At 38.9% G+C, this 14,995-nt stretch overlaps 1 protein-coding gene across 1 annotated transcript in view; it reads left to right on the top strand.

Moving 5' to 3' along the window:
* Window positions 1-14,995, top strand: part of Pla2r1 (phospholipase A2 receptor 1) — a 134,532-nt gene that overhangs the window by 91,657 nt on the left and 27,880 nt on the right. Inside the window, 7 exon segments of the mRNA XM_029569698.1 lie at window positions 2,777-2,861; window positions 5,649-5,781; window positions 6,327-6,362; window positions 6,975-7,132; window positions 10,392-10,456; window positions 11,199-11,302; window positions 14,060-14,199. Coding sequence (XP_029425558.1) covers window positions 2,777-2,861; window positions 5,649-5,781; window positions 6,327-6,362; window positions 6,975-7,132; window positions 10,392-10,456; window positions 11,199-11,302; window positions 14,060-14,199 — 721 coding nt within the window.

The following is a 14,995-nucleotide window of genomic DNA, read 5'->3' as shown; positions in this document are numbered from 1 at the left end:
TTGGATCCCCTGGGACTGGAGTTACAGACAGTTGTTAGCTGCCATGTGGGTGCTGGGATTCGAACCCAGATCTTCTGCAAGAACAACCAGTGTTTTTAACCGCTGAGCCATCTCTCCAGCCCCCAAACCCAGAGTCTGTATACTGTACCACTGAGCTTATTCCCAACCTTATTGGCTAAACTTAAATTGGAAGAAATCTAAAGGCTTTGAGTTAATTCCTACCTGGTGCAAGAATTCCTTCCACTAACTTCCTGTGGTTATCTACTTGTCCTTAATTTCTAACAGTTTCCCAGTGTCTAGAAGAAAGGCTTCTACTGCTGGAAACTATTTTACAAGCCAGAAATCTGCCTCCCTCAGTTTGGAGCTAGGCAATGCAGATCAAGCCAGCTCCATTTAAAAATATTTGAAGACAGCTATCATCTTTTGTAGAAGGGACACAGTTTACATATACGGCTAGCTGGAAACTCCAACAGATTAACAGACAAAATCCTACCCCAAAGGATGTTGTTGGCCAAGGACAACATCCTTCCAAGATACCACCCAGTTATTAAGAAAATCAAATACAATACCAGGTAGGGACTGTGGTCCACGCCATAGAAATCTGGAGTCTCAAACAGTTTCCTGGATCTCAGAGAAATCTAAAACTATTTTTTGAAGAAATTCCTGAATTTCCCATAAAATTCCTTATGGGGCACTCCCATAAGTTAATATGTAATGTCTATGAAATTATGCATCTTCAGCATTTACCAGAAGGGTGAGAGCTTTGAGATCTCCAAATGTGAGTAATAGAGTATTTTGTGAAGAAAAGTGGGTTTTGTTTTGCTGTTACTGTTACTGTTTATTTTTATTTTATGTATATGAGTGTTCTGCCTACATGTATGTAAGTGCATCTGTGTCACGCAATGCCTTCAGTGGTCAAAAGAAGGCATTAGATTCCCCTCAAACTGACAGATGCTTGTTAGCCACCATGTGGGTACTAGGAACTGAACCCAGGTCCTCTGCAAGAGTAGTCAGTGCTCTTAACTGCTGAGTCAGCTCTCCTGCCCCTTTTGTTGTTTTATGAGGAAGCAGGAGAATGTGGCAGTGGAGGAATCAAATAACACCGCAAAAATTGTACAATATTGAAAATTTGCTATGTATGTTAATATTGTAAAGACTTCTAGAAGGAAGAACTTTCATTGTAAAATGATTTTTTTTCCCCTTGATTAAGCTTCTAAACATCCCATGGAATTGCTAGTCCACACAGGAAATGCTGACCTGAGGCCTTGGTTCCACTTTACCGACACTGGGGCACCTTGGGACACAGAGCCCTCTGTGCCACCGCAGACTTTGTGAGGTGGATGTCTAAGAAGCTTCCTCCTTAACTGAATTGCTATCCAGATGCAGGGCTACTGCTTACAGGGACAGGGGACCATCTCCAGTGTCCTAAATTGTGCTATGCTTTGTTATTTTAGCCCCTTACAAAACATGCTTGATGTATAGACCTTAGATGAGGTCTATAAACCATTTCCTTATTAACTTTAAGAGAAAATGTAATTATGTCATTTCTGTTTTCAGATGTGCTCACATATGAAAATTTCTAGTAGAATTTTGTGCCAAGCATCTATCAAATTATGGATCTTTAGCATATAATCACAAGTCGTAGAATGTATGTTTTATTTTTTGCCCACATTACCCAGGGAATTCAGCCACATCACATGTGTGTTATTTAAAATTATACAATTTAGGAAATTGGTGGAGAGAAAATAAATACTTTGTCTTCTGTGAGTCAGTAGAGCAGGAGAAACAAAAATTGATGATATTGGCGAGGAAAGAAATGAAACACAGGAAGAGTGAGACGGGTTTCTAGCCTGTGCTTTGGAGATGAACACACCTGACCTGAAGGACATCATCCTCACCTCGCAACCTTAAATGCACAGTACAGGTGCTCTGACTTGCATTTGACTTTGATCTCTGCCTTTCAGACACATGAATGAGAGGCGACCCTACAGAACAAGCTTGCTTCTCTGCACTAAGCAAAATAAAGCATCTGTCATGACTTCTGAGTCTTTTAAATCTTTAATTCTTCAAAATTATTCTCAGAAAATTATCTTAGCGAGATGCTTCATTGTACAATTAGGCTTTATTGCTTGATTTATTGAGTATGTTGCGATTTGACATATTTGTACTCTGTGTAATAGGAGAGAATATGATTCTCTGTGAAGCTTCTTGCCAAATCGAAGCCAGTGGTGACTGCTCAAGTTAATCTACCATGGCCCAGGCTGATTTGCTGTAGTTATTTATGTTGGGAACTGGAAAAAAAATCCCTAAACCTTCTTTACACCTTTTATTAAATGCAGATGATAGTGATTAACTTTCAAAAAATGCACAAAAAATCAAAACATAGTAAAACAACACAAAAAGTATAGCAAAGTAGAAATAGTAAAGCAGGCAGTGTCCTCCAGGGCAATGATATTCCAAACTTCCTTACCAGTTTGTTTTCATGCACTCTTGACCTGATGGAAAACTTGGGTTCTCCATATAGGTTGATGTCCCTGACCCCCTGTACATGTCCTATGAGCAAACCACACAGTAGTACATGAGTCTAAATCTTGTCTTTGCTCATTTAATGGCACAGGGTTTTCTGTGTAAAATAATGTTCAACCCATATGTTGACTCCATCAATCTCACCAGCAGCATCACCTGTTTCTTGGTTACATGTGTTTTACAGTATCTTAGAACATCTTATCTGAGCTTGAGAATTAGATCAGAAAGGATTTTTTTCTTCTCTTCCTAGGACAGAAGAAAGGCAGTTCTGGATTGGATTTAATAAGAGGAATCCACTGAACTCTGGTTCTTGGGAATGGTCTGATGGAACTCCTGTAAGTCTTTTCAAAATGGATAAGAGGAGATGAATCCAGAACAAGTGACCCTGGAACCACTTGGTATAACAACCAAGAGATGGAGATCCAGGAAATGACACTTTTGTGGCCAAGTTGCACTAGGTCTTGGCCAAGAGAGTTACTGTATCAAGGTCCTGGGAAACCTGGGGTGACCCTATGGTTCGGAGGCACCTGATATCTCATCGTGAAAAGAAATCCAAATCTCCCCTAAACCACCTCACATGTGATGAGTCATCTAGCAGAGAAACAGTTGTTCTTTACAATAGTTCCAGATTTCCATTCTGCTGTGTCTGCTGGCACAATATTTTATTGTGTTCAAGACCCTTCTTCATGTCACAGTGAACAAGAAACTATTGAAGGGCTGGGGATATGGCTCACTGGGTGAGAAAGAGTGTTTGCGAGGGACTGAGTTTGAATCCCCAGTACCCACATAAAAAGTCAGAAACGGGGGGACATATAAAGGTGGATCTCTAGAGCTTAGTAGTCAGTCAGTCTTGCTGAAATTGTGAGCTTCCAGTTCATAGAGGGCCCCTCTATCAAGGGGATAAGGTGGAGAGAGGATAGTAACAGAGGAAGACACCTGATATCCTGATCCTGCTCTAACCTTTGCATGTGCTACACACACTAACACACACACACACACACACACACACACATGAAAAAGAGAAACATTGAAGAATGGTTTTCACTTTATCTCTCTGTACAAAGACAGAGGTGCCATCAGTCTTAGAATTAACTCCTCTCAGACAGATGAAGTCGTTCCAGAAGGAAAAAAAATCTCGGTTTTCATTGCACCACATACTTGCCAGCCTCTGTGAAGGAAAGAAACTCACAGATGTGCTGCTTTTCCAGGTGCATTGAGCAGTTCTCACATTGTCATCAAGATGACAGGGAGGAAACTGCAGCAGTATCCCAGACTGAGATGGGCACATGCAAAATCACGTGATATAGTTTCAAGTCTGTAAGGGGTGTCTAGTACAAGACAACAGGGAGTATTTGAGGCAGTTGCTGTTTCCTGACCCTTCTGAACATTCTATGTACTGGGCTGAATACAGTTCTGCAACTATCTCATTCCATCCTTCCAGTAGCCCACCACAGCAGGCAATAGAACAATTGATAGTTTGCCTAACATATTAGAGGACAGCCAGGATCTGCACACAGATTGTCTGACTCTAAAGCTACAATGCTATGATATCTTCCAGTTTGCAAAATATCAGCAGCCAAACTTGGATAAAGACCAAGTGAGAAGAGCCCATTTAAAGAATGGCTCAAATTTGTAGATAAGAAGGGAAAAAAAAAGCAAAAAAAGATATGCACTTCTCAAGGAACAATAATAACAATAAGGAAATGCCAGTTTAAACATGATACCAATAGCATTTTCCATTTGAGCACTACTTTTTGAAAGGGCTATCAGGAACAAAGATTGAGAAGAGATCTCAGAGAGGAGGGTTCAGATCCCTCAGCTGAACCCATTTTTGCTAACAAAGAAACCAAGGCCCAGGAATGGAAGGGGTGGGGATTGAAGACCATCGAGGACTTGGAAAACAAAATCAGATACATAGAAGTTGAAGTGCTTCATTTTGTTTCAGTCAATTAAACTCATTAATAATAGGTGAGAAATAGAAAATTTGATTCAGAATTAATGAGAATAAAGGCATGAAACTGTACCCTGAGGTTCTCACCAAGTCACACCAGACAAAGAGAATTATAACTCATACCATTCTCCAAACCTGAGGAGAGATATGTTAGATGAATTGTTGCATAGACACGTATATAGTTAAAGCATTCAAATGGCTTCCAAACATTCTCTTATTTTCCACATTTTTACTCTAATTTAGTAGTAATCCATCTACTACTCTATGTCAGGTAATTATTAAAGAGTTCAAAAAGTTGAATCTTCATTTAAAATGCCAGTTTGGGAATTGTGTGAGTTATATGGTCTCTCAAAAAGCATTTGTTAGTTTTATGATTAAAAAGCTAACTCTGTCTTACAATTTAATTATTAATGAATGAAAGTTTAGCATATATGCAAAAGAATTGGCTTCAAAGGTGATGCCCAGGTCTGGGATATCCCTGACCCTCTAAGAAGTTTACCCAAGACCCTAAGATAGACAAACCCTGCCTGTTAGAAAATAATGCAGGTTCAGAATGAAGCTCGCATCTGATTTATTCTGAAGAAAAAAAGGGAAAAAAAAAAAAGCATACCTTTGTAGACGGGAAGGGGCGTGCACACACACGCATACACATGTATATGAAAACTAGTGGTCAGAAAGAGGTGTCTTCCTTAATCACGCTACCTTTTTTTTTTTTTTTTATTGAGACAGGGTCTCTAACTAAACCTGGAACCACTAGTTAGCCTAGCCTGGCTGGCCAGTGAACCCTAGGGGTCTTCACCTCCTCAGCACTGGGATTAGTTGTGTGTGACCACACTGGCTTTATTTTATTTTATTTTATTATTTTATTTTATTTAGGGTAGGTGCTGGGGATTGAGCTCGGGTCCCCTTACACAGCAAGCACTTCACCAACTGAGCCATCTCCCCAGTCATTCATGCCTCTTTTATATTTTTTTTTAAAAAAAAAAAACCTAAGTGCTTATTAGTTTGTTCTTCACAAGTGTGGACCATCCTTTCACTGGAATGATTTCTAGACACTTCTGAAGCTTCTTAGAAAGCCTCTAGCACTTGTGTTCCTGGATGCCTTCTTTGATCTTCTGAAACTCTTTGTGGGTGATCATTCTTAAGGAATAATGAACTTCATCTGCTGCAGGTTGTCTCTTCATTTTTAGACAATACTTATTTTGGAGAAGATGCAAGAAACTGTGCTGTGTTTAAGGCAAACAAAACATTGCTGCCTTCACACTGTGGTTCCAAACACGAATGGATATGCAAAATTCCAAGAGGTATGAGATCTTTATTGTGTGTTTAATTTTTAATAATGTACAGCACTTTTCCAAATGAAGAGTTACAGATGCTCAGAATGTAGGCACTAACTCCTTGAACCACAATGCCAGCAACCTGCCTGATGAACCAAGCTGCGAGGATTTAGCAAAGAAGGGATCACAGGGGGAGGAAAGACGAAACAGTGCCGAGCTGTTCATTAGGAATGAAGGTGGCCAGCTGACATAGTGGAATAAGCACAAAGGAAAGACATATCACCCTGACGTTACAAGCACACAGACCTCCTTGCACAATGCATATGTGGAAACTTCTAGCACAGGGTGACATGCAGTGGACCCCAGCAAGTGTTGGTGTCCTTTAGACTCTCTGGTGCCCCCTCTTCGTCTGTGAGAACTCACCATAGAGTCCAAACAGCACAAAGTACTTGTCCTTTCAGTGATAATTTTTTAAAGGTGAAGAACATAGAGTATGGTTAGAGCTGAAGTAGTTCAGAAACAGTGAGTCTGTGCAGAAGGATCGGTCAAGATGGTTTGTTTTCCTTTTGCAGATGTGAAACCCAATATTCCACCCTGGTACCAGTATGGTAAGAGCCAGCCTGGCAAATCTCAAATCTTTAACTACGTACCATATAGGGGATATTATACACTATTGCTGTATTATTTTATTCCTCTGATTCAGCCTTATTTCTTAGTATTCATGTAGAACTAATTTGTTCAAATTAACAGATTAATAATCAATAATCAAATTAGGGGTTGGGGATTTAGCTCAGTGGTAGAGCGCTTGCCTAACAAGCGCAAGGCCCTGGGTTCGGTCCTCAGCTCTGAAAAAAAAAAAGACAAAATAACAAAATAATCAATAATCAAATTAATAAATGTAGCCATTAAATAATATTGAAATTAACATCACAGACACATGTTTATGATACATGATTTTAAAATATGTATCTATCCCTGACCTTTGAAAGTTAATGAAGGGTTCTTGAATGAGGTAGACTAAAAAAAATTAGCAGTTATATTTTTATGTAGGTGTTTATTTATATGCCTGCAAGACTACGTATATTTTCTTACATATTTTCACCTAATTTTAAAAATGCCAACTGACCAAATTACAATCATGGGTCAGTACCATATGCTCTTCAAGTCGCATTATCTCTCGATAGTTTTGGTGTGGTCGGCATCATCACTTTTCCTTGCAGATGCGCCCTGGCTCTTCTATCAGAACGCTGAGTACCTCTTCCACACCCATGCCTCGGAATGGCCTGCCTTTGAGTTTGTCTGTGGCTGGCTGCGCAGTGATTTCCTCGCAATTCATTCTGCTCAGGAGCAAGAATTCATCCACAGTAAAATCAAAGTGGTACATGAACCCAGCTCACCACAAGAAATTCTTCTGTCCTTGGGGGCGGGATTTGTTTTTCTAATTTGACTTCATACATTCATTTAAGCTTCAGTAGAAGTCGTACATTTTTGAGGAGCATTTTTCTTCCTGCAATACAGATTATAGGAAACAGTGAAGAAACAGGTTTACATGTTGCTTGGCCATTTCACTTCTGTTCATTCTTTACTACCCACAATGTTAAGTCAGACAAGTTCTGTTTGGTGGGATTCGTTCATCACTCTCTGAGCTCCTGTTTATAAAGGCACTAATCTCACTCTTGAGGACGCTGCCCTCATGATGTGATCACTTTCCAGAGGCTCCCCCTTCCTAATCTATCAACTTCTGGGTTGGGATTTGAACGTGTAAGACCAGAGGTCTTGGGGGGCACGAATCTTCAGTCTGGCAGGGCCCGAGGAGGAAAGATATCAAATTAGAAGACTACTGTGCATTTCTAACCAATTCTTATTTCCATCCATGATCGGCACTGTTTGTTGTTGGTAGTAATGGCAGAATTGATGGTGAGCATTAACATTTCCCAAGTAAGAAGTCTCATACCTAAAAATTCCCTCCTAGAGTAAGTGGATCCAGAAGAAATTAGTTGATTTCAGGTTGAAGAGCCAATGTTGGAGAGGCCATGTGACCCACTTTTGAGGCACACCCATCCTATAACTGTAGAAGGAATTAGAATAAGTAATTACTTTTTTATTGTGTGTATTCATATAGAGCTCCTATCAAGACTAGTAATGAATTATGAAAGACAAAAATAACATTTAGAGTGCAGAAGAAATTGTTGTGTTAGAAAGCCAGATACAGCTTTAAAAGTCTGAAGAGAAAAAAAAAACATCCAGATTTTTCTTTTGAAGAATGCCCATGGTTGTGCCGCTCTTTTTAAATAATGGAAGACCACAGGGCATGATCAGAGTGAATTTTGACTATTTCTCTTTTGACCAGTCTTCTTATTCAGATCAATGATGAAAAGGTTAAAAGCTATAAGCACTTAAAAGTCATGGGACATGAACGCCTAGCCAATCAGTCTACTTGACTAATTCTTTTATCTTGTGGTATACAATATTTGCATTTCAAAATGGCAATTCACCATTATTTATTTATTTATTTTGATCATTTTGAGATAAGGTTTCCCTGTAGCCCCAGCTAGCTTGGCATTTACTGTGTAGACCAGGCTGGCCTGGATCTCACAGAGATCTACCTGCCTCTGCCTTTGCCTCTGCCTCTTGAGTGCAATTTTGATATGAATCTAAAGATTTTTCAATTAATTAAAAAAATTTATTTTCGTCTTTTTGAGACAGGGTCTCCGCGTAGCCCCAGCTATCCTGGAACTCACTATGTAGACCAGGCTGGCCTTGAACTCACCAAGATCCACCTGCCTCTGCCTCCTGAGTGCTGGGACTAAAGGCGTGTGCCACCACACCCAGCTAAGTGCTGTATTTTTAAGTTTTGTACTTATGAATTCTTTTAAAACTATGCATTAAATCCATTATCTCCAAGATTTAGTGTTTTAATCCCTTAAAATAGTTTGTATCATTTTGATGGAAACATTTTAAAAGATGACATTGTTTTTGTTTCATATAGTTTAGATTCATGTGTTGACTTGTGTTTATAACTCTTTGTAAAGTATTCTTCCCATATAACCTGTAAGGCTATTTGACATTTTGGTTGTTAGTCTTAGCCTTTAATAGCTACACTGTCTCTCCAGCCCTGTAAGGCCATTTGAATACAGCAAAGTGTAACTGATGGTCATATCACATTTCTTCTTACTAACACACCTTAACTGGGTTTCTATTGTGGCCTTAAATCTAAGCTAAAATTTAAAATATTCATTTTCCACACTGGCCATTTTGACTAGGTATCATCTGGCTTGTCCTGTGCAGTTCTCTACTACATCACAATTGTGATATGTTGTATGGGAGATAACCATACCATTACTGAAGTGGTAGTAAATATGCCACTTAGCATGTAATAGTTATAATTTCTCTTTAGAGGTCCTTAATTGGACAGTGAGCCATCAGGCCATGATTTCTACCATTGTTGCACATGAGCTCTCTCTAGTTGGAAAGAAATTATGGTTTTCCCACTGTGTTCACAGCCAATCTCAACAGAGCCATTCCAAAGTCTGAGTATGGGGATCTGAATTCAGCCTGTGGCAACACGTCCATGAAACATCACCACAGGGATCCCAAATCACAGTAATTCTACCTTGCATTATTCTCAAATTACTGATATGGCAGACAGCCATGCTGTTTAAGGAGTAAAAAATACCTGTTTCAAAATTAGAATGTTAGCAAGCTGTTAGGTTCTGTTACATGATGGCCTGAAATGCATATGGAAAAAAACAACGTATCTTAAAATTTATTCCTGAACCTCCACAAAGAAAAACACAAGTATTAATTTAAATACATAATGCCTCCAGTTTAACAGGGTGTAGCATATAAAAATTAATTTGAATTTCAATACACACAGAAGGAGCACACACGCCATAAAGTATACTGCATTAGAAATCTTGAAGAATCCTTACTGCCTCTTCATCATTTATGGTTAAAGAGAGAACTTCAATTTCCTGGCCCATAAGTTCAGTATTACATCTGCTGAACTGTGTGTATGTGTGTGTGCACCTGCATGCCCGTGTTGTTTCAGTTTTACATTTTGTTATGTTTAGGCTGAGTGATTAATATTGGCATTAGATTTTTTAAAGATAAAGAATAATTTTCTAGTTGTCTGACATTGGAACTCTGTAGCATTCTTTTGTCCTATGCCACATCTCTCTTAGAATGCCAACACTGTCTAAAGCTTAACAGATTAATATCAAAACTCAAATCTTTATTCTGCTGTTTTTGTACCTTGTATATAAATGTGACATCTGTAGTGAGTTTCCACAAATCATTGAGAGAATAAGCTACTAATTATAGTCAGAAAAAGAATCCATCTTCTTTTTTACTTCATATGACTTCTTACAGAGTTAGAAAATTTACTTTCCAAGTTGAATGAAACAAATTATTTTCAATGGTTGACTCCAATTCTCCTTCATAATGAATAGGGAATGTTTTAGAATAATGAAGTTTCAGGTTTTCTCTAGCTGCTAGGCCTTAGTTGCTCTTCCTTATATGACTGGGTAAAATCCTAAAGAATAAAAAAGCTAATAGCACCTCTCCATTGATCATAATAGTGAAAAAAATAAAACAAGGTAGATAAATGTTGACATTTTCTTTCTTTCCTTTAATAGCTGTCAAAATATGGTGTAAATTGGTGGATTGGACTTCAAGAAGGAAGAGCCAGTGATGAAATTCAGTATGAACCTAGATTAATTTGCATTTAATACTATTTGACAAGTTTTTAATTTTTTTTTAATATTTTATTTATTATTTTTATTTTATGTGTATGAATGTATTGCCTGCATGTATGTGAGTGCACCCATGTCATGCAATGCCATGGAGGTCAGAAGAGGGCTTCAGATTCCCCCTGGAACTGGAGTTAAGGATGGTTCGCAGCCGCCGTGTGGGTCCTGGGAATTGAACTTGGGTCCTCTGCAAGGGCAGTCAGTGCTCTTAACCACTGAATGATCTTTCCAGCCCCCTATTTGACAAGTTTTATTTGCAGAATAATTGGGCTAGATCTTAGTGACCAATTTGCTGAATAGCCTTCAATTGTTATTGTTAACTTATGAATTTTCATTCCAATGACCAAAGTTATGAGTCTTTTTAAAGTCTACATCTACAGAACCATCACCAGGCTATGCCATAAGCATATCCATAATCTGAAAAAAACCCTTTTATGGATGTGTGTGTGTGTTAGAAGCACTTGCTGCTCTTCCAGAGGACCCAAGTTTAGTTCCTACCCTCCATGTCATCAGGCAGCTCACAACCTCCTGTAACACAGCTCCAGGGGATCTGGTGCTCCCTTCTGATCTCCACAGATACCCTTACACACATGGCATGTGTGCATATGCACACGCACACGCACACACACACACACACACACACAAATAAGAATAAAAATAAATCTTTTTTAAAAAATTTAAATTTTCCTGCAGTTGGAGCAGTGGGTCACCTGTGACATATCAGAACTGGGACAAAGGAAGAGAAAGATTTATGAATAATCAGAGCCAGAGATGTGCCTTCATTTCTTCTATAACAGGTTATTTGATTCATCCATGGTTGGGGTTTATATTGCAAATACCTCTGTGTGATTATTTTTGTTTTCAGTCGACTATGCACAGTCTCATAGTCTTAAGGTATGGGATGGCTACTCCTCCAGTTAAATCAATGCATTTATGTTCCTGAAAATAATTTACATATGGATAAGACCTCAGGGCCCACGGAGACTGTTACAAACATGTACTTACATATCAAATATAAATAAATTAGATGTATCTTGTCCCTGCCCAACAATTAAGAGTTGCACATTGATTTATGCAAGAAAATATGCTGGCACTTGAGGATGAAGTGAGAATAGAATTTAAAGTACACACTAAGCATCTACATCAATGAAGGCGTGGGTGAGATGAAAAAAAAATAAAATGTACAAAACAATATAGATAATTCAAACAAATTATAGAATAATAAATGTGAAATCATCGAAATTATTGAATATGGTTGAAACCATATGTCTGGAAAATACAATTTTCTGTGAAATTTCAATGTGGTACCATTTTTCGTATTTTTCTACTTTCTTTTTTTATTTTATGTGTATGAGTATTATGCCTGCATGTATGTAAGTGCATCCATGTTGTATAGTGCCCAAGGAGGTCAGAAGAGAATGTCAGATCCCCTGAAACTGGAGTTATGGACAGTTGTTAGCCACCATGTGGGTTCTGGGAGTCGAACCCAGGTCTTCTGTAAGAACAGCCAGTGCTCTTATCTGCTGAGCCATTTCTCGACCCCCCAATATTTCTCTACTTTCTGATTTATAAATTGACCAGCACTTAACCTGTGAAATTTATTTCTATTTTTCCCTTGTAATGAAAACCTTCATTCAGCTCACTATTCCTTTTATTTTTCTTTTGCTCCCTGGCACTAAGGGCTGCTTGTCTTGTCTTTTAAGCTTGCAAGGTAGATTTAACGGCACAGTGAAGCTGGAGCCTGGCTTGTGAATTTCTTAATCAGTACAATGCTGCCCAGGTTGATTATGTACTTACACCCAACCACATTTTCCAACCAGAAAAGAGAATTTTATAACTAGCCTGAGTCAAGAGAGAGAGAAACACAAAAAAGCGATCCTCAGTGGGAGGGCCTCAGCAATTAGAAGAAAGCTGTGGTTAGGCAGCTTGCTTTGCCAGCAGGTGTCACAACAGCCTACGGAAAGGGCTGTTTTGCAAGGCTGGGAAAACAGCAGTGGATCCGCACTGAAAATCTCAGCCCAGCTTCCCCTCAAAGCTGACAGTTTCTAACTCCTATTTCTGACACTAGAAGCTGAACCTGCATTACAATTTGCATGCACTCTGCTCTGTCTGGAATTTATGTCTCGGTGCTAATAGCATGCATCCTATAACTCATACTCTGAAATTGTAGCCCTTCTAATTTAAAAAAATAAATAAGAGACATTAGGAAAGGAGTTGGCGCTTTATCTTATTGAAGTCATGTTCATGCGGGAGTCTGTTTTGTTTAAGGGTCAAGACTGAGAAGAACTCCTTTCTTAAAAGTTCCCAATTTAATTTTTCTACATTATTCTGCAGTTGAATATCTTTTATCCAAAACCCTTAGGATAAGAAGTATTTCAGATTTTGGTGTTTGGGGATTTGGGAATTTTTAGTGTTCTCAAACTAAACATTTGGAAACACCACCAAATCAGAAACTTCTTGAGTTTCTAGACAGGATGTGGTAGCTTTGATCCCAGTACTCAGGTGGCAGAGGCAGGCAGATTTCTGTGATGAGTTTGAGACCAGCTTGGTTTTCATAGCAAGGCCTAGGCCAGTCAGGGCTACAGAGTAAGACCTATCTTTTTTTAAAGTGGAATTTAAAACCACATTTTCTAAAGAACTATAAAGTTTAGAAGTGTTTTAAAGTCTTTATAAAAGTTTACGGTGCTGAAGTGATGGCTCAGCAGCTAAGAGAGCTGACTGCTTGCAGAGGACTCGGGTTTGATTCCCAACAACAAATGGTGGCTAACCACCGTCTGAAACTCCAATTCCAAGGAGAATCTGATGCCCTTTTCTGGCCTCTGTGGACATTGCTCATATATGGTACACTTATATATGTGCAGGCAAAATACTCATACACATAAAAATAAATGAATAAATAAGTTAAAATTTTTTAAATCTTTAGAAAAGTTTAAAAATCTTTGGAAAGAATCATCTATTTTAGAATCTCTATTTCTCTGTATGCTGAAGCTGAATGCTTTAAAACAAAATATTACTCTATGAAGCCTTATTTTACTTCCCAAGCCAAATATTCTTAGGACTTTAATCTTTTTTGAAGATAGCATTTAATAACTTTTTTGCAAAGTTTTTTCATTCTTTTTTTAAAATGTATTTATTTTATTTTTATGTGCATGAGTGTTTTGCCTGCATGTATGTAAGTGCACCCATGTCATGCAATACCCATGGAGATCAGAAGAAGGTGTTGGATCCCCTGGAACTTGAGTTACACATGGTTGTTAGCTGCCATGTGGGAACTGAATGCAGGTCCTCTGCAAGAGCAGCTTGTGCTTATAACAGCTGAGCCATCTCTCCAGCCCCAAGTTTTTACATTCTCACATTCAAATTATTCGGTTGGTACCTTGCCCAGGTAGATGTCATTGACAGAGAACTCTGTAATTAGTAGTGTCGCTCTATTTCTAGATTTCAAAACTAACATTATGGAAAAATATAAGAGTCACAAAAGGTGACCAATAGAGAATTCTTGGGCGGAATGGCCGTTGTTCTTCAGCTTTTTCTAACCCATTTCCCTCCTGCAGGGCTCTGGGGGACTGAGGACTGTTCTATTTCGATGCCTAGCATTTGTAAGAGAAGAAAAATTTGGGTCATGGAGAAAGAAAAAGACACATCAGCACAGCATGGAACATGTCCCAAAGGATGGCTCTATTTTAACCATAAGGTAAATTTCTTCTGGCAAAGTCACCTCTGTTTCTCTTTTGTAGGTGTTCTCTTTGGAAAAACTGAAAAGTGAGGGTAATTAAAAAAAAAAAAATGAAAAAAAAAAAAACCATGAGTAGGGCCAGGCATGGTGGTGCACGCCTTTAATCCCAGCACTTGGGAGGCAGAGGCAGAGGCAGAGGCAGGCGCATCTCTGTGAGTTCCAGGCCAGCTGGGGCTACAGGGAGACCCTGTCTCAAAAAAAACAAAAAAAAAAGGGACCTAGGATATCTCTGTCACGACTTTCAAAGAGTTTCAGAAGTCTTCCATTTAGGAGCAACCCTTGGGGAATAAAAAGGTTCTGTGGAAAGTAGCCCTGCCTACACTCCTCCTTCATAGACACAGTCTTGCTAATGACTTTCTCTGGACTGTATGATGCTCTAGATGTGATGTGTGTGTGCATGCATGTGTATGTGTGTGCACATGTGTATGTATGCCTCCATGCCTGCATATCTAGGCCCTGCCTAACGCCCAAAATATGTAAACTCCAGAGGACCTGTATTCCATTTTCTCCCTCCGTGTCTTCCTTGCCTGGAACCAGAAGAGCTCTAGTCAACTGTGAACTGACAAACTAATACCTTAGTTGCTCAATGTCATCTTGACCCTCATAAAGCTGACACTTCAATACAGAATTGAATTTAAGAGAAAAAAATTGCCATCGGGGATACTGCTAACCAGGTATATGATTTCTAGTGCTGCCTTCAATTAAGGCCAAGACTTTCCCCCCATTCCTTCTGCTTTGAAATAAAGGAACTTTA

The sequence above is a fragment of the Nannospalax galili genome, unplaced genomic scaffold (genome assembly GCF_000622305.1).
Source record: "Nannospalax galili isolate Female #2095 unplaced genomic scaffold, S.galili_v1.0 scaffold540, whole genome shotgun sequence".
Lineage (NCBI taxonomy): Eukaryota > Metazoa > Chordata > Mammalia > Rodentia > Spalacidae > Nannospalax > Nannospalax galili.
The sequence above is the reverse complement of the archived record's forward strand: the minus strand, read 5'-3'. Positions and strand labels throughout refer to the sequence as shown.